Source organism: Lampetra fluviatilis, chromosome 10 (genome assembly GCF_964198595.1).
Source record: "Lampetra fluviatilis chromosome 10, kcLamFluv1.1, whole genome shotgun sequence".
In the NCBI taxonomy this organism is placed as follows: Eukaryota; Metazoa; Chordata; class Hyperoartia; order Petromyzontiformes; family Petromyzontidae; genus Lampetra; species Lampetra fluviatilis.
In genome coordinates, this window is record NC_136284.1 from 15,798,828 (window position 1) to 15,818,490 (window position 19,663).

At 48.4% G+C, this 19,663-nt stretch overlaps 1 protein-coding gene, 1 long non-coding RNA gene and 1 other non-coding gene across 8 annotated transcripts in view; 2 read left to right on the plus strand and 1 right to left on the minus strand.

Moving 5' to 3' along the window:
* The first annotated feature begins 1,705 nt into the window (after window positions 1-1,705).
* Window positions 1,706-4,617, plus strand: LOC144934355 (uncharacterized). 2 transcript variants are annotated; one of them, XR_013637153.1, is made up of 7 exons: window positions 1,706-1,794; window positions 2,612-2,650; window positions 3,282-3,316; window positions 3,525-3,552; window positions 3,794-3,856; window positions 4,196-4,248; window positions 4,462-4,617. It is a non-coding gene; the product is annotated as an uncharacterized LOC144934355 (long non-coding RNA). The 2 variants fall into 2 exon arrangements; XR_013637152.1 differs by having other exon boundaries at window positions 4,196-4,617.
* Window positions 3,362-3,449, plus strand: LOC144934661 (small nucleolar RNA snR60/Z15/Z230/Z193/J17). The gene has a single exon (XR_013637186.1). It is a non-coding gene; the product is annotated as a small nucleolar RNA snR60/Z15/Z230/Z193/J17 (small nucleolar RNA).
* Window positions 4,618-5,674: 1,057 nt separating the features above from the next.
* ANKIB1 (ankyrin repeat and IBR domain containing 1) overlaps window positions 5,675-19,663 on the minus strand; it is a 34,115-nt gene continuing 20,126 nt past the window's right edge. For 4 of the 5 annotated variants that reach the window (XM_078860651.1, XM_078860649.1, XM_078860652.1 and 1 more), the window contains 13 exons: window positions 19,281-19,425; window positions 18,814-18,968; window positions 17,160-17,248; window positions 16,277-16,407; window positions 15,238-15,372; window positions 14,903-14,989; window positions 13,601-13,667; window positions 13,070-13,209; window positions 12,075-12,298; window positions 11,761-11,812; window positions 11,063-11,171; window positions 8,742-8,863; window positions 5,675-7,798 (listed from right to left, as the gene is read on the minus strand). In XM_078860651.1, the coding sequence (XP_078716777.1) occupies window positions 7,040-7,798; window positions 8,742-8,863; window positions 11,063-11,171; window positions 11,761-11,812; window positions 12,075-12,298; window positions 13,070-13,209; window positions 13,601-13,667; window positions 14,903-14,989; window positions 15,238-15,372; window positions 16,277-16,407; window positions 17,160-17,248; window positions 18,814-18,968; window positions 19,281-19,425 (2,215 nt within the window). In that variant the 3' untranslated portion in view covers window positions 5,675-7,039. The remainder of the gene's footprint in view (window positions 7,799-8,741; window positions 8,864-11,062; window positions 11,172-11,760; window positions 11,813-12,074; window positions 12,299-13,069; window positions 13,210-13,600; window positions 13,668-14,902; window positions 14,990-15,237; window positions 15,373-16,276; window positions 16,408-17,159; window positions 17,249-18,813; window positions 18,969-19,280; window positions 19,426-19,663) is intronic. The other variant, XM_078860653.1, reaches the window with a different exon arrangement.

Here is a 19,663-nt window from a genome sequence, read left to right on the forward strand (position 1 = left end):
CACTGTTGCACTGCTGCTGTCAGTCGGTAACATTTGCTCAAATTTATTTTCATGGTGACCTTTTAAGGCAAAAAAAAATCTTAATTCAATTCTACAGCAACTGCTGATGGTTTTTGCGTAATGCGAAGTGGCTGTTTGGTTTGTATTTATTGTTGCTTGTCCCTTGAACCCGGTGGCCGCCACTGCATCCTTGGTTCCCACATCAGTGTTGCTATTTCCTTGAGAGTGTCGTTCTCGAAGGCGCCTGATTATTGCTGTTTTTGTTGTCAATGTTCATCATAGCCCGAGGTATCACCTTGCAGGAGCATCGCAACTGCCACGAAGCAGGAAGAGGCGTCACGGTACTCCACGGAAACTCCTCAGACGGATTTGAGTTGCGAGATTAAAATTGAAGGACATTTTACCAGTCAACTATTAATGTTGCAGCTGCACAAATACAAATATCCCCCATATAGCCTCAGCAGAATTCTGGGACAAGTGCTGTTAACGAGCTCCTAATAAGGCCGCACGGCACGCGAGGGAGTGGGTGACCAGAACCACTCTCTAACCCATTTCGTTGTGCCGTGTGGATCATCCTCTCCATCAGCCATGATCAACCCACTGCTGGATGAAGGGCCCACAGCGGCTTATTGGTTCCACGTGCTGCGAACATCGAGGAAGCTCCAAAGTGAGCGCCGTGCAGTGAAATTGAAGAGCACCGCTCCCCGAGATGACTGTGTTCCTCATTAGGGCGGTTAAAGTCATTAGAGCGGTTAAAGTCGTGATGTTGTGTAACAACATGCAGGACTGGGGACCGCATGGGGAACAGGAGAACCCCACGGTTAAACGCGGTGAGCGGTTTTGCCACACAAACAGAATGTCTGATATCCAGATTTGAAGTTTTCGTGACTGCAGGGATCCATGCTCCTTGGTTCTTTCGGTAAAGTCACGTAGGTAGAAAATACATGTATTTTAATAATGTTATTTTATTTTATACCTACGTGTAAAAATTTTTTTATTTATTTTATACCTACGTGACTGGATTTTTATTTATTTTATTTTATACCTACGTGACTTTACCGAAAAAACCAAAGAGTAAGAATGTCTGCTAATAGACACTCGTTTATTTATAGAAATACTACATATAGCAATCCAGACGGCCGGCAGTCATACAATCCACGTGGACTGCATTTACAGATGGATGGGCAGGAGAGCAGTGCAGTGAGGTACATGGTTGTACTGCACTGCTATGATCCGACCTATGCGCTACTGCCTTCAGCAGCCAACATTGACCAGCGTGGTGAAGTATGGTCAGACGTGAAATGTAACGTCTGGCACTTGAGCATTCATTCTTCCAACCCTGACTGCTGCATGATGAGACTCCGCGTGTTGAAACCGGTGCTTGCAACTGAATCAATTCTGCTGACATTATTCACTCCCGCAGGGTCGTGGAGCCCACTAGTTGTGTACAGAATACTTGTGTGTTTATATCGACACACGGGCGTACTGAAGGAGACATTGTCCATCATTTAACCTTTTATCTATAAAAACCTTTAAACTGCTCTTGCAAGCGAGATATCGATTATGGAATCGGATCCATCCCCACAAGGGATACACGCACGAATCGAATCGTGGCAGAGAGGGCGGGTGGGGGCGGGGCGAAGGGCCGCGTCACGTGGTAGGGCTGCTGCTATATAAGGCGCGCGTGGAGCCGGACACGGTCTCTTTGACTCGGGACGCTGCGACTGGTGGAAGACTGCTCTCTGATGGCCGACGACTCCATCCTCGTGCATCGGCGCGCCACGCGCACCATCGGTAATTAGCGCGGCGCTCAAAGCGTTCACCTGGTTGTGCCAAGTGCGCGGCACTCGATATTGCAGTTTATTATGTAGTCGTCGTTGTTCCATTGCGATGTTTGTGCGAGGCCTTTTTTGCTAGGCCTCATTTATGGTGAGGGGCGGCGCGCGTGTCAACGTAACGCAGAATGATAAAAGTTGGGCACCTATAATGCTGTTAGCAACAAGCGAGTGATTATAAATGCTGTTGGCAAGCGAGTGCTACAATGATGACATTTATTTGCTACTCTCGACTGCCTGGATGACGATGCATTTCAACCACCATTGTCTTGTCTGAGGCACTCCGCTTGTTTTTTTGTTAATTTTTGGCCACATTGCTGAATGGTTTTTTGTTTAAACGAGCACGCTGCAGAGTTTGATTGCAGCAGCGTCGGCTCTGTGCAGATTACTCGCCGCCTGTTAAATCGCGGCAGCATTGAGCGGCACGAACATGTGCTGAGTTAAGGCGTTAAACACCGTTCTACCAACGCTGCCTTGTAATAAAATGTATAAAGTAGGCCAACTTTTAGGACATTTCCCATGAGCTGCATGGCTCTGATAGAGCGGTGGCCATCGGCGCTGCCAATAGTGCGAGTGGGCGGTTGTACTTGGTGCGAATGGTGTAGACGCCGCACACTGTACAGTATACACTGTATATACCACGTGGGTCCGTGCAGTGGTGCAGCGCGACCTCGCACGTGGGGGCGCCTTGGCCCAGTCGCCCACGTGCGCAGAGTCCAGTGCAGCTCCCACGTGTGTGGAGGCTTGTGGACTAACCTGGTCACTCGCTCTTTCAGGCCTGTGGAGGGGGAGGACGACTTGATTGAAAATTCAAGGTGAGAAAAAATCCTTTTGTTGTTTTAAGTTGCGGTGCGACTACACACGTAGCAGTTTCTCAGTGCAGTATTGTGTTGCGAGTAAAGCAGACGATGGGCTTAATCACATTGCAGTTGCTAATGAGTTGATGACGTCTTGACACGAGACTTGGCCTCGTTACACGCGCCACGTTTGAGAGCCTTCGTTTGTGGGTGAAGCACTGCGACATGAATACGGCGTAATCACCTTGTGGTGAAGTATGGTTAAACATCGCCATGGTGCGTGAGGAGTAGGCCTTAATCATTTTATTGACAGTGCTAGGAGTGGTAAAAAAAATCATTCAAAATGTTTAACTCCTTTTGTCGCAAGCTCGGACCCTCACAACCTGGGACGTGATCTCGCTGCAGCTGTCCAGCCGCTAGGGGGTGAGGCACTCGCACGAGTGCACGGCGGCTTTGGCACGATGAGAAGGGACATTGCTACATGTGTAGTTGAGATACCGACTTCACTGATGATGATGACTTGACAAATGGGAATCTCTCCTATCCGCTGTGATGGAATGTTTGTGTCTGAAACGGTTTACAAAAATTACAAGCAACGTTAATTGTTAAGTCAAATCTGACCATCTTGATGGGTTTTGTTTTCCGGCAGATGTGCGGGTCTTTACCAAGACGACGCCCTCCGAGGTAAGGCGCACACACCTGCTTGTGTACAGCTGCACTTGCATTTGTCGGGGATACACGTGATGATTTCATAGTTCAGCTGAGTGCAACTTTGAAGAGATTTTGATTTGTCTTTCGCTCCTATCTGATATCCCTGTTACAGTTATTCATGGTCTTGCTGGGTTAAAACTTTCTGACTGAAGTTTTGCATGTTTGCTTTTTGACCCTCCAGGTAGAAAAGAGGATGCTTCAATTTGAAGGTAAAATTTACTTTACTGGTCTTCTATCGTTCCTGGAGTAAATGGAGCAGCTTTGGGGCAGTTCTCTACTTTGCGAATTACCTTCAGCCCTTTGAAATGCATTGCTTATTCGTATAATCCGGAGCGATTTTGTAAAGTTTAGTTTGTGAATTATACCTTTCCACCGCCATTAACCTAATTTTCACTTTATAGATTCAACTTGCACTTAATCTCAATCGGTATTGCACTGTTAATTTTGCAGTTTGAAGATGTGAAGAACGTCCTGCATTTGTAGCCCCAGTGGTGGCTTGAAGAACGACCACAGGTAAATATGCCCCCTTGGCTCGTTAGTGTTCTGTAATGCACAGTCTGTAGTGCCGATGATGATCAAAAACCAGGTCTCTGACATTGATGACAGCATTTACACCTTCTGATGGCATGACTGTGCGTGACACAAGTGTTTAGTAGGCTTGTGCAACTGTAGATTTCCAGAAAAGCTATTTTAATCGTGTACATAGTGTTTTGTACTGTCGACTCCCCCCCCACCCATTGCCTTAAGCATTGGGTGTGATTTTTGATGGATACATTTTTATAATTTTGAGTTGAATAATATTTCAGGCCATTGTTAAAATGTGGCTTTAACACTTTTATTATCTCCTTTCAGGTCCTGGTGCATGCTGGATGGCATTGGTGTAGAAGTTTATATATATGCTCAAGGTTTGTTTCACCAGTTCAAAATATTAACTACCTTGCATTGTATTTTGAAGCACATGCTTGCCAATGATGAACCATGATTTCGCCATATGAATTCCATGATTCAAAAAATCACCGTTCCATTACTCCTGAGGCATTGCATTGTGCTCTTAACGAGTGTTTGGTGATTTGGCAATAGGTTATCCAAAATCTTACAAATTTGTTTTTGTGTTGCAGGTATGGAGGACTGAGATGCAAACTCCACGTTTTGCAAATCTCCACTTGAATGTGCTGCTGTCTCAACTTGAGGACTGTTTATGAAATTGCATGTGGCTTTGGTTTCAATTATTTTTTGTAAGTCTTGTAATAAATAAAACTGAATTTTTAATACAATGTTTTCTTGTTGAAACTATGTTAAAGGTGCATGAAAGCAATTGTATTTTCCAAACTGCCTTATAGGGAATGGCTGTAATAAATTTCAATCCTAAGGCTGCACTATTCACTCGCAACGACTGGCATGAGGAACCAGATGGGCTGGCAGCCATGTGAGCTGGTTCCCAAAGATTCTCTAAGCTCTGGGTCCTAAGGTGTTATGGAAAACTTTGCTTGAAAGGAAGCCTCTAGAGATCCTGCGCGTGCTAACTATCCCATCGTCCTAGATTTGAAGCTTTGGTGACTGCAAGGATTCATACTATTAGGTCTTTATAATAAAATAAATCACGCCGTTTTGGAGGTGCAAGTCTCCGTCATCAGGTGGAACGTCACAGCTGAATTTACTGAGGAAGAATCCCAAGACAAGCCCTTAAATACAAGTTGGGGGGGGGGGGGGGCTTGTCTGTGGTAGCCTTTGGTCCTCGGAGCGGGGCTAAAAGAGAATGGTGCACATTGGCTCATGGTTGTGGCCTGTGTTAGCTGATAAGTGTAAAAGTAAGCAATACTGGTGAACGCTGGGGATGTCAACACTAGTTAAAGTAGAATAGTATCCCATAGTCCAGGTGGGAGGTCCCTATTGCTGTACGGCCTTCTCAAGCCAAGGTCCACCGACCCTTGCGTAAGTGACTGCATTATAGGTGGACACCTTTTCGGCAAGGAAAAATGTTCTGGTCGTTAGTCCTGGGAGCAGCTTCGGGGCTAGCCATTGGCACACTAATCAAGTAATCTCAATTACAACTGCCTCCATGAAAGGTAAATAGGGTGGCGATTGTACAGAACTGTCGAGGCCTTGTGACCCTTAGCTGGTGTGATACGTGCCATTTGTGGTAGCTACCCACGTCAATGGGAGCCTTACAGGTTGAGTAATCGGGGCCACATTACCATTGTACACCTGGCAGCACCCTGGAACTGCCTTCAGCACTTTATCAAACCAACCTTAGGATGCCAAGTCATTTGTTAAATGGTATGCCAGGGTAATTAGTTGGTCTATTTGAAACAGGAGGGAGTCCTGGATATATATAAAAAAAAACGTAGATTTTATTCATAAAAGGATATCGAAGTCAATGCTAACACAACGGGATGGTTATTTGTTCAACTGGGAAAGTCCCACTCAATACTAATTTCACGATGCTCCAAAAAGAGTTTGGCAATTTCTTTAACATTTTTGATGTGCGACAACCAATGTCCAGAGATAACGGTCCATACAGCACCAGAATGCTGCACGGTGGTGGCCTTGTATATAGATGGATTCAGAAAGGGCCCAGCCAACAGACCGCACAATGTGAATTGAGGTGATCGATTCATGCTTCAGTGGGTGGTTCTGCAGCCAAAACGAGTGTTTCACTACAGCCAGTTTTGGTAGACTATCAAATCGTGTAAAATAAAAATAAGCCAACGCGTAGTTCAGGTAGGAACAACCAATAGTACAAGTACATCAACTTGGGGAAATGATTTAAATGCGGCCTGTCAACTACAAGTAGGCCTTTATCTGAGGAAACAGCATATTCAGGGTGTATCAAAAATACAACACGGTATCCGTAGAAGGGGCTGAGGAGCCAAACACCCTCATTTCATTGTGTGCTTGTAACACGTTGGCAAATATATTGAGATAACTTTGAATTTACCACTTAACTCGAACCCTGGTGAAACCCCACCACAATTATCCCAAGCTCCAGTGATTTCCAATGCAGGGGATGACTGAATATGCAATGCTACAAGATATTTAAATTAACATCTTATAGCATGTTCTTTGTAAGTGCTGTCATTTGTAATGATGGCACTGAAATGAGTAAAGCCCCTGCCACGTAAATTAAAGGTTCATTTTCCACTTATTCATTTGCACCAACACATGCACTGCGTACGCTACAGTACATTGCTTTACTTTGTAATGAAAAATACTTCCACTGTAAAACCATAATGCACCGTGGATTAAGTGCATTAACCACACCGATAAAGAAAATTACAAGCAGAGTCCAAGTAATGAAATTGGACCAATTTCAAGAGTTCAGTTAAATTAAATACCCCTGCGGGTAAATCAATATCACAAGGCGGCAAGGTATAATAAGGGGGAGAGAGAGCGCTGCCCACTCAGTCAAACAGCACTGCTCAGCCCCACTACTCAGATTTGAGATTAGAGGTTTGGTCCACAAAAAAAGTCCATTCACTCAATTACAAAGTCCAAGATCACTCGTTGTAATGGGTGATGTGGTGAACACCATGCAGTCAATGTTTCTTCACACATCAACAGACCAAACAATATTTTGAATAAATTACAATGAAATTATTCAGATTACTTGATGAAAATTTTGTCGTAAGCCAATTGACAGTTGTGGCTTCTTTGTGTATCGTGCACAAAAGACTGCCCATTGTAAAGTGACGCGAGTCATTTATTATTTTGATCCTGCAGACGCAGCAGGATGAGTGCAAGGTCTGGGTCACTAGAGGGAGAGGAGGTCCTCGCCGGTGCAAGCCTCGCCTCCGGGTCGCTCCCGCCTCCGCCCAATTGTAAACTTGCCGAGTATTCCCACTCGTCCGCATAAGGCTCCTCCAGCCCAACCTCGGAGCCCTCCCTGGCGGCGGCGGCGGTCACGGCCGCCGCTGCTTGGGAGGGCTGCTGCTCGGCCCTCGCGGCCGCGCGCGGCAGGGCCCGGCTCTCCGGGCTGCCGGGGGAGAGTTCCCCGGCAGCCGCCCCCAGGGTGGGGATCGAGGCAAGGTGCTGCGAGTGCGTGTCGTGGAACCAAGCCAGCAGGTTGTCGAGCAGGTCCGAGCCGCCCCCGGCCGCTAAGTCTTCGGCCACCGTGGCCGAGCCGCCCAGGGAGCCCTCGGCGCTGCCAAACTCCAGGCTGTAGTCGTCCCGCACGGCGGCCGCCGAGGCGGAGGCGGCGGCGGCCTTCATTTCTGTCCAGACGTGGGAGGGGGTAGAGGCCGTGGTCTGGGGCCAGGGCATAGAGGTCAAAGGGAACGAGGAGGAGAGCCGCGCGCCGCCGTCGGGCCAGGCGTCCGTGCCGTCCGAGGGGCCGGGCGACGCGGAGGGAGAGAGCCCCGGTGGGGCCGGCGGGTGCGCGGGCTCCAGCTCCTGCAGGGACAGCTGGATGGCCAGCAGCATGTCCGCGTCCTCCTCCTCCAAGAAGCCCGAAGGAACCTGCTTGCACGAGATGGAATTCACGTTGCAACTCAATCTGGAGAGGCTCAGCGGCAGAACGGCAACATTTAGCAAATCATCTCCACGTACGCTCCGCTACTTGAACCAATCGCAACTTCAATTCAATTGCAATGCGGGACGCCGCCTTCGTGAAACCCATCAGAAACCTGAATTTATTCAGCTGCCAAGAGCCCAATGACAGAAACACCTCTTTGGGGAAAATAAATCTGCAAAAGAATGGAAGAGAATAGGAATTGATGTGAATGAGTCGGAAATAAATATTGCAAACAGGAGATATACTTATCAAGATAGAAAATTTGTTAAAATCGAGAACATATTTGATACCATACAATAACAAGATTACAAGTAAAACATAACGGACTTATGAAAGTAGAATGGATACGGTAAAGAACTAGGTTCTAGAGCTTTTGAATGGCCTGATTAGGTGCTTGCTAACAGTAATTGTAATGATCTCATATCACTACAGTTTGTGTCATGTGTTGTTATTCAACAAGCTGATGTGTCAAGTAAAGACTCGATTCGAGTGAACAGTGGACGAGTTTAAATGCTGGATTTTACTTGAGTCTTACATTTTGATTTTGAGAAGGGTGCTGGGAAGCCTGCACACTCAAAGGACCACATGTGGATGAAACGGTGAAACACCTTCTTGGTGGTTTGCCACATTTCTGTGATCGAAACATCGGCACCCTTTTTGCCACGAATGCTGCACTGAGGAAGACACGGCATGTGGAACCTGTCGCCCAATGTGCCTCACTGCTCCAACGAGTGTGAAAAGACGCTCGTTTGCATTTACGGCATTTAAATAGCGGTGAGAATTCCACATCACCGTGGCGGCGCCGGTATCTCCTAAGGACATCCCGCAACACGATACTAATTTTATCGATCCCCGCAGAGATGATAGGCCGAGTAGGCAGGTGCGTACGTGTGAGCGGCGCAGGCGCGGCAGGCTGGGTGGGGAGTACTCCGGCAGAGAGAGGCTGCTCACGTGGCTGAATGAGCGAGAGCTCTCCATGCGGCGAGCCCTCCGTCCACTCAGAGGCGAGTCTGCGGCGCGCCACAAAAGACAGAGATCCCCCGTGCAGCCGTTAATAGACTGATGGGGGCAGACGGTGTCAGCAGGCAATTTTGAAGGCTGGCACTGCACACGGGGTCACTGGCCAGCACCACGCCCGGCCACCTTTGCCCAATGCTGACATTTACACACACCGCACACCAGGCATTGAACTCGCATTGCCGGGTTCGTAGCGCGAGGCGCTATCCACGACGCTGCCGCTCCCCACGACGCTGCCGCTCCCCATTCCGGTGGACCACGCGCACACGCGCGCACACACAGACGTGTATCTGGGGAGCTGCACATGTACAATGCAGTGATGGGTGCAATGGAGAAAACATGCAACATGCACACAGATGCAAGCAAATGCACAATTTAGTCAATCGTACGGAATATATTATCAGCTCCACTTTGCGAAACTGCGTGTATCATATGTGAAGCAACATAACTATAACCCAAAGCTTGCTAATTTAAAATGTTTAAGAAATGATAAAAAAAAAATTCAGGAAGTCTGGAGCACAGCAATTTTTATTAATTATAGCCTGTCAAACTAAATGGGTCAAACAGTTCAATGTCACATTCCTATTATCTTCTTAGGTTTTTTCGGTAAAGTCACGTAGGTAAAACATCAAAATGAATGAAAATAAAATAAAATCAAAAATCACGACGTTTCGGAGGCAACACAAGTCTCCGTCATCAGGTGGGACCGTCACAGCCAGATTAGCTGCATCAAGTGAGGCAATGATTCAAGATGTAATCCCTTAAAAGCGAGTTGAGGGGGGGAGGAGAGGGAGGGGGGAGCTCATCAGACTATGGTAGCCAATGAATGGAACGTATCGGGAGGGAGGGGGTCGAGGCCAAAAGGGTGGGCGACGGCGTGCAAGCGATTGTGCGCAAGCGGCTAATTACTGCACACGCCAACACAATGGGCAGAGAGGGGGAGGGAAGCTCTAATACACATGATAGACAAAAGAACGAAAATGCCCATGTTAATACCAATGCTGGCTGAACAATGAAGAGAGTACTGTTAAAAAAATAACTGGGGATGTTAACACTCGGTAAAGTAAAGTAAAATAGTGCCTGTCAGATAAGATGGTCCAAAAAATTGTAATGAAGTCTTTTTTGGACCATCTTATCTGACAGGCACTATTTTACTTTACTTTACCGAGTGTTAACATCCCCAGCTATTTTTTTAACAGTACTCTCTTCATTGTTCAGCCAGCATTGGTATTAACATGGGCATTTTCGTTCTTTTGTCTATCATGTGTATTAGAGCTTCCCTCCCCCTCTCTGCCCATTGTGTTGGCGTGTGCAGTAATTAGCCGCTTGCGCACAATCGCTTGCACGCCGTCGCCCACCCTTTTGGCCTCGACCCCCTCCCTCCCGATACGTTCCATTCATTGGCTACCATAGTCTGATGAGCTCCCCCCTCCCTCTCCTCCCCCCCTCAACTCGCTTTTAAGGGATTACATCTTGAATCATTGCCTCACTTGATGCAGCTAATCTGGCTGTGACGGTCCCACCTGATGACGGAGACTTGTGTTGCCTCCGAAACGTCGTGATTTTTGATTTTATTTTATTTTCATTCATTTTGATGTTTTACCTACGTGACTTTACCGAAAAAACCTAAGAAGATGATTCCTTGCAGTCACGAAAGCTTCAAATCTAGAATACATTCCTATTAGCTTCTGCAACATTGGGGCACGTGGCACGAAGAAGGAGCTTCTCTTGCCACGACATGGCATGAGAGGGATACACGTGTAATGGTGTTATTGGACGAACGTACACCATCTCCGGCTAGCACCCACTGCTTACCTGTAGGGGGCAATCACGATATCCCGGGGCAGGGCGGGCTGTGGGGTGTTTGGATCCCCCCCGCCCGTCCCAACGGGTGGGGGGGGCTGCGGGGTGTCCTGGGAAGGCGGCTAGCCGAGGAGCTTGGCCTCGTCTGACCCGCAGTCCTTGTCAGGGCCGGGCCCCTGTGGCCAGTGGTCGAGACCTGCACCTTGGCGCGGTCAGGTCAGACTAGCCCAAGACCCTAGCTTAGGAACAGGGCGAGTTCAGTGGGGAAGTGTATCCCCTTAGCTAGCGGGTGGAAGTTCACAAGTTGGTGTTATAATAAATAAGTGTTGCCTCAAGTATCCGTCTACGGCGTCTGAAGAAGCCACTGCGCACGCGTAGCCTCGGCCTACCGGTGGACGACTCCTCGCGGAGGCCTGGGTCAGTGAGGTGGCTGTGGCTGCTGCGGGGGTCTCCTCTTCGACTGCGGCGCCTGCGCCGCTCCAACACCTCCTCGTACTCCTGCGTTGACAGAAGCCGGCGGTCAAGAGCACGCACAGTCACGGCCGCACACTCAAACAACAAGGACAATCATCCCCGCAAAACCTACACAGACTGTCGGGGAGCGCACGCCCATGATGGCCAACACAGGGGACGTGAGGGAGTGGTGGAGCCAGCACCACGCACGGCCACGTTTTCTCTTCCGTGCTGACGTTTGTACATCGCACCAGCTTCTCGTCATTGACAATCGTTCCACAGTGCAGGGATAATTCAGACAGATTAATTCTATTTTTTGATTCTGAGGTCCCAAAAGCATCATCTCTGCTTTATTACAATTTAACATCAACATTATTTTCCACGACGTTGTCGTGGTTTTGCCCCCATTCAGACAGACATTGGTTGCATTCTCCAGCCTTCTACATGGCCACGGATTGCTTACTTTGAGCGCGTGGAGCGAAACGTCAGACATCGTGACCAACAACACGGGGCATGACGAGAACACACGTGGGAGAGCTCAGAATGAAAATCTGGAGCATAACCATGGGAGCCGTTGCAAGCCGTGTATGATTGAAGGTGTCCTTGTGCGACTGACGGTGTCCGTGTGAAACACCTCTGGAGAAGAGAAGCCCAGGAACTCCCACTCCCACGGCCGCCCAACGAGCCTGTAAAGGGCACACGCGGAGATTACCGAGAACGCCCTTAACGTCTCGCGTACATCACTGCACTTAAAACTACACACGCGGGAGAGAACAGCCCACGTTACAATGAATAAGGTGTTTTTTGTTGCAGAGGAAAATAAAACGCGGTGTTCATTCGGCTGCATGTGCGACTTTGTGTCCGTGTGCGTGTAAAGTGGCTGCGGTGCCGCACGTTCCCACGAGCGTGCAGCCTGCCCGCGCGTGCCCGTGCGTGCGAGCAGCCTGCCTGCGTGCGGCCGCGTGCGTCGCCTCGCGCCTCGGCGTGCGTTCGTGCCTGCGAGAAGACGGCGGCGAGTCCGGCGGGGCCACGCCCCTCGCCACGGACGCCAGGAACTCCTGCCGCTTCTGCTGCGCGAGGCGCGCGGCGCGCACGATCTTCTGCCGCGGCGTGCGCAGGTACGGCCGGTTCACCTTCTGCGCGAGGTCTTCCGTCAGCATCTCCAGGTCCATCTGCACCAGCGGCGGTCGGGAGGCGCGAGCGTCACGGATGCGCACGCGGCGTCACGAGGGATTACGCCAACCCCGGGGGAGGCAGCGGCCAAAGGAACTCGAGGCCCATCGTGCCCAGTAAGTTACGTCAAGAAACAGGATCGTGATTTGAAGCTTTCGTGACTGCAGGAATCCATACTCTTTGGTTGTTTCAGTAAAGTCACGTCGGTAGAAATTTAATAGAAACTGCTGTTTTTTCTTGCTGTGGTTGTCCCACCTGATGACGATTGCTTGTGTTGTGATCGAAACGTCGTGATCTATTATTTTTCTACGTGACTTTACCGAAAGAACCAAAGAGTAAAGAAACAGGAAATACGACACCCATTAAATTGCTGTTAATGATGAGGTCTGAAAACCTTTCATAGTTCCTGTAATTGGATGCTTTGACACTTCACTAGATATGAACTGTAGTGAAAGCAACCACATTTCGGCTTTGCTCTTTTCATGCAGAAAAGATGAACAATAAAAAATTGTTCCAGAACATAGTTTGTCCTCTATTCCAACTAAATCCCTCACCTGCAAAACTCCTGTGAGCTCATTAACTTATTTTGTCATTGAAATAACAGCCTTACCACGTGTAGAAATCAAAAATAACATAACTTGTAATTTTATGAAAAGGAGTCAAGGGGCGCACACACGGGTGTGTTACACATGCGTGTTTTTACACACACACACACACACACGTGTGACACACGCGTGTGGTGGGCACAGTCCACAGTGCTCGTGCCACACCTGCATGAGCTCAAAGATGTCCTTCTGCGTGCTGTGCGGCTCCAGGAAGTAGCCGTAGCCGTAGGAGCCGCGCAGGACCCGCCTGGTCTTCAGGAGCTCCTGCACTGCGTGCTCGATGAAGCTGGTGTCCACGCCCTCCACTGCACACACAAAGACCACCTTGTTCGTGCGCCAAATTTAGCCCAAAGACAAGGATGTTTGAAGCACGAGTGGTATCTATTGATTGAAACAAGTAGGCCATTGTGTGCTGCCATCAGAGTCCAAATGTGGCAAATTTGAAAATGACCCACGAATTACTCACTTGGGCTGGTTACATATGGAGCAAAAGAAGTTCAACACGCAGAGAAGCATTATTGGCCGGGCCAGAGGTGGACTTTTAAGATAAAAAAATAAACAGCTGGCTTTTGCATACAGGTGTATGTGGATTAATGTTATAAATGTCATGGCAGGATTGGATTAGCAAGGTGGATGTTCAGACCAACCACGGTGTATCCCAATCTATCCCCCTCTGCTCCTCCTCCTCCTCCTTACTGTTCTCCAGTGCACTCCGCAGGATCTCCATCTTGGCTCGTGCCGTCTGCAGCAGTGGCAGCTCCAACTGCGGAGCGGCACGGGCAGGCAGAGTGAACGCCTACACCGGCACTAACAGGCACACGCTCGGGTTGTCCTCTAAGGCAAAGACGTTGCACTGAGAAGTGGAGAGATGCACGACGCTTTCACTTTCTCTGGCAACAGCCGACACTCTTCTGCTGTTCCCTCTCCACGTAAAAATGACAAACCTGGTTTTCTGGGCTCTGCAAATTAAACTGCCACGTGTCACTGCCACAGCAGAATTTCCTGACGTATTGATGTGGTACACACATCAGCACTGGTCAGCTGTTTGTGCTTTAGAGTGTTCAGCTGAATCCCTGTACCAGCCCTTCCAACGAGTTTCCCAATCTGGTTTGACACGACCCCCATAACAACATCCGACTAAGCGTGCTCGCTATAAATGCACACAATACAAACAAACGACTGCCAATCATATGTTTTATATGCATTGAAACACATGGTAAATATAACTCCAGCTCTGATTGTTTCCTTTATCTGTATGGTTTTTTTTTAAATCTCTCGTGATTTCTCCCAATTTGTCCCCTTGTGTTGCTTTTGCCATTTCCTTGTTTCTCCAAGTGTGAATGTTTGAGTTGCATAAAACAATGCATCATTCTGACTTTATTATGGGTAATGGTCGCGAAAGCCTACGCGTGTTAAACGGACACCGAAAAGATGGTCAATGCGTTCGTTTTCTCTCGATTTTACTTTTTGTAATTCACCGTCTGCCGGCATCCCCCTTAGACCGTTAAGCCGCCTACGACGCGTGCAGAGTGCGGCTGCCAGGATCGCCATGCGAGCGCCTCTCCGTGAACGCACGGCCTCCCATGTGCTGGCGTCCTTCCACTGGCTGCTGCTCCGGATTCACGACGCAGAGTTCAAGATTCTCCTCCTCCTCACCTACAGGGCTCTGAAGGGTGTTGCTTCCTCACATAGACAGGAGCTCCTTCACCCATACGTTCTAACACATCTCTGTGGCCCCCAGGATGTGGAATTCACTTCCACTGGAGGCTCGCTCCGCTGACTCCCCCCCCTCTTTTTATTCAAATCGCACGTTCAGAGGCAACTTATTTTCAAGGGCTTTTTATTTTTCTTGGATCCTCTGTTTTAGGATCGTATTTTAATGGTGTGAGCCCGCATGTGCGTCTTGTACAGCATCTCGATGACCTCCGCGTGAAAGGCGCTTGAAAAGCGTAAATTATTATTATTAAGTGTTTCCCAGGCAGTTGTGTTGTGCCAAACCTTGTAACTGTGCTCATGGTTTTTGAAGCGGCTGTAGTAGTGCATAAATCGATCAAGCTCCTGGAACTTCTTGTGCTTCTTCTCAGCCTGAACACAAAAGAAAATGTCAACCATCGCAGAGCAGATTCCTGTCCATCCCAAAGCCGAAATAATAACCTTCAAATTACTCAACAGGGATTACACATAGCAAACAGTGAACACTTGGCAGGACCCCCCTTGAAAAGAGTCGAGATTCAGCGAGGCTTTCCAGGGTAGTAATAATGATAAAAACAATGATATATGTGTATGTGATGTATATATATGCGTGTATGTGTGCGGCGCGTGCGCGATGTCACCTCGTTTGCCACGTCGCGTGACGAGTCCTCCACCGCCTGGATGACCTCGTAGCGCGTGCAGCGGTAGTAGCCGCCCGTGGACGAGCTGTGCTTCTTCCACTCCTCCAGGCAGATCCAGCAGAAGTCGTGCTTACACTGCCCAGCAGAGACCCACATCCCTCCCTCAGCACCCATAACTGGAGACAGCTGTCGCTGTTTGAACTATGCCCGGGCCACCTTCATCTGCAGGGTGCTGATGTCGTCAACACACCGCACCGGATATTCACGTTGGTCTGAGCTGGCTTAATAGGGGCCCAGGACCACTTCTCTATAACTTTCCACTGGACTTTTACATGCCAATAATTATAAGCTAGGATTGCAAATTGCAGTGAAGTATGCTAATCACTACATCACATCTCCTCCACACACGTGCGTACATCATTTATGTCATGAGTGCACACCAAGAGCCAGAAATGGAAATAAATGGATACCAAGAATTGAGAGAGGGCTGGAATCCAATAGAGTCAAACTCCTCAAATCAATAATCTTCTGTTCTGCAAATCTTATTATTTGCAGAACCCAGAGGGTCTGCAATTCCTTCCATTACTCATAGATTCCCCAAGGATTAGTGGATTAATCTGATGATGATTAATCTGTTTTAAACTGCATATTGTCTCTATATAGTACAGGAGAAATAGAGCTTGGACCGGACTGAACAGCCATCTCACACTGATACAAAGGACCACGACAAAAAGAGATTAACACAAACTGGGACATTGTGAGAAACGAAAATTCAGCTTTATGAAGTATACGGCCAATGAATGGAATGAGCCCCCCTGGAACATAAATAGTGGATTTTCTAACCAACATGACTACATCTAAATAAAAAATATGTGATTCATAATAAGCTTGACCTGCGATAACTTGTTATTTGTAATACGTGATATATTTTTATAATGCACATTGCCGTTAGCCACCGAAAAATTGCCCACTGTTGACCGAATCAACAAAAAAGTTTCCCAAGTGGTGAAAAAGTGTCAATGTTATTGGTGGTACTCACCTTAGTACATTGCATATGGTTACACCCATCGTTCTTCTGAATAGGAGACTTGCAGCTGGGGCATGGCTTTGAGTTAGAGATGAGCCAGAGGCAGTTGGCAGCATCCTCTGCTGCAACGCTCACACCGCTCACTACAACCAAAGAAAAACATCCCCCCGAATATCTTTAAACAGACTGTGGGGCAAGCGCTGTTAACAGGCACTTATGAAGGCCGATACGGCACACGAGGGGTTGGAGTGGCCAGCACTACGTCTGCGTGTTCGCGTTGCTACAACCACACGAACACGCAGACACCCGAAAACACAAGGCATAAATAAGAATGCAGTATATTTGCTATGCACGCTATTTGAAAACGCAAGGCTATCATGAAGACGCTATGTTTCACAGTCTGCAGTAGTTTCGCAGTCGGGGGCAATGTTACTATGTGCATTGCCAATCTAGCAATTGAGATTTTTTTTATTATTACAAATTTGGATGCCAAACACAATCGTCCTGCTCTACAGTGAATCAGATGGCACATATTTTACAGTTCATACACCTGCAGTAATAACCAGGGTGGACAGTCAGATTAGCAACTCGAACCCCTGCAACCAGCGACGAACGTGCTACCACAGGACCATGTCACCACCATGTGGCAGAACGCAAATCCAATATGCACAGATACACGAGTACACAGGGCAGCAACAAAGACACACACGTGGTGGACGAGCGTGTACAATCAAAATCATCCAGGGTACGGGATCCGAGTCCGTAGCATATTCCCTTGAAATGTGCAAAATGAAGAGCAGGACAGCTTTTTTCCAACAGAAATGTTTCATTTATCCCAGAGGCACAGAGACGGTGACTCTAGATCCTGGGTGTTGGGCCTCGTGCGTGTACTCACGCTCCTCTGGCTTCATGTCCACGATCTTTTGAAGCCACTGTTTCCAGGTGTCACAGTCGCACGGCTCATGGGCCTCTCCCAAACACTCCCTTCGCACGCGCACACACACCACACACACACCATACACACCACACACACACCATACGCGCACACACCACACACACACCATACACACCACACACACACCATACGCGCACACACCACACACACGTGTAAGCCCACAAGCACATATGCTCTCTCCCATAGGTGGTTACAGATACACTCACAAACACAGTACCAGATTTATGGAACCATATAAATCATGATTTTTTCCATAATTGATAATTACCATATATACACAATTATCAAAGCCTATGGCCAAATCACCCGGAATGCACTCAATCTGGTCAAAATCTTGGAAGCTAAACTTGGCTGAGCTCACGTAGAAGGCTGTGCAGCTGATACTTAGCCGTACACTGGCCATCGCAACATCCAACCATGGTCGGTAATGTGGCCTGTTGTCTGGTCAAGCATGCTGTGAGATGTATAGTGCACAAAAAGCTAATTAGCAGGGCCAGGCAACAGCAGAGCCAGCTCTTCCTCGGCCACAGAACAGCTGTTAGAAGAGTTATTTTATGGCCAACAACGTTCCTGTACTGCGACGAAAGGCTGCGTAGGGCTCAAGGAAGGCTCTTTTCTCCTCCGCCAGGCAACACGATAGCATTGTTCAACAGATCACATAGTGCTGGTGAGACTCGGGAGACTTAAAACCAGCCCATTTGGGTTGATGAAACATATATTGGTGCAGTAACATTGGTCTAAACGGCCAAAAACCTGATTGGCAAAAAATGTTGTGTTATGTTTACGTGTGGTAAGAAACCTGTATTATTGTATTATATTCAATCCATCACAAAGGCACATCTAGTAAAGTATGTCTACAAGGAGCATGACCTTATCCTTATCTTTCCTCCTCGCTCCTCCTCTAATCTCTCTGCAGCCCAGTGATCAAAAACATCTGCTGAGCAGGAGTCTAAGTGATGGAGTAGGTGATGATCAGGAAACAGGTAAAAACTATTTTCTGGAGGAAACATCACAGAGCCTTCTAACTCGTGACCTTTAACCTCATGACTGTTTCCCGGTCATACATTCAACCAGCCTGCTTGCATCAGAGGGACTTGTGATGCCACACAAGACTTCCCACGCACGGCGACACACTGGTGTCATTCTGGCTCCGGTCCAGGGACTAGGAACTGCTCATGGAAACGTGGCTTTGGGTAATGGCAAAGCTCAGCATTATTGTTATTGTTCTGCTTGTGTACCCAGGAAATGCTCACCGAGTCCCAAGCTTCATTTTCAGGAGGGTCCTGCCAAGTTTTCACAGTCGGATACGATATGTACGGTCCCAATTGAGCAATATGCAGCGTGTCATTTTCAGCATGGGGATGTTTGGCCAAAACCAGTTACAATGTACGTTTTTTTTTGCTGTCGGCAGAAATTGGAGAACCCATAAGAAACCCGTGCACACCAGAGGGAGAACATACAATTGTACTCAGAAAAGCGACTGAGTAGGGAGTTCAACCCAGGACTTTCTTGCTGCGAAGCATCACGAGCGCATCACGAGCACGTGACGAGTGCGTCACCCCGCCGCCCCGCTTGGTGTGCCCGCCGCGCGTACCAGCAGAACGTGTGTCCGCTGCCGCAGTCGACGGCGGTGGGGGTGTGGGCACGCACGGCCGAGCCGCCCGCGGCGCCGGGCAAAGCCAGGCGCACCGCCTGCTCGCAGCGGGGCACCGGGCACCACCGGATGCTAGGGTTGGTGTCCACGAACGCCTGCCAAGCAAGGGTGGCACGGGGAAGCGGTGGAGCAGCACACACACACGCGGAGCAAGCGTCACGTGCGCACAAGCGTTATTTATTTTCTTTAGAACTGATTTTTGTGTTTAGTTTGTTGTCCTTCCCCCGTACCTACGATCAGCACGGTTAGCCATATACGGTGTGAAATAAGTTCAACATACATACAGGCAAGATGCAGGGTGCTAATTGTGTAGAGATCTGTGCAATAGTGAACCTGGTGTATTGGCTAACCCGAGTTGATACCGACTGCCTAGGAGAGAGACATTATTCTGGCTGCGAGTGAAGTACCTTGATGTCAAACTGGAGATATCGGCGCGCCATCTCCCTGCACACCAGCACCTCAATGGTCTCAATGGGCACGAGCGAATAGCAGTCGTAGGCTGGGCAGAGGATGCTGTGCGCCTTGCCCTCCTGGATCTTCATGTTCAGGTACCTAAGACAACAGCACACAATGGCAATACAATGTCAAGGTTGGAAACCTCAAAATTCCAAACGATCCTAAGTCGGCGCTGTAAGTGCCTTTCCCAGAGTGGCTCGTGAAGGGGCTACGGCAAACACTTGTGTCGGTAACAAGCCGCGTCATGAGCATCCTGCAAATGAGCAATTGCCACTGCTGGGTTTCCCACTGTCTTCATCACACACCTTTGTTAACGTTCATTAAAATGGATGTA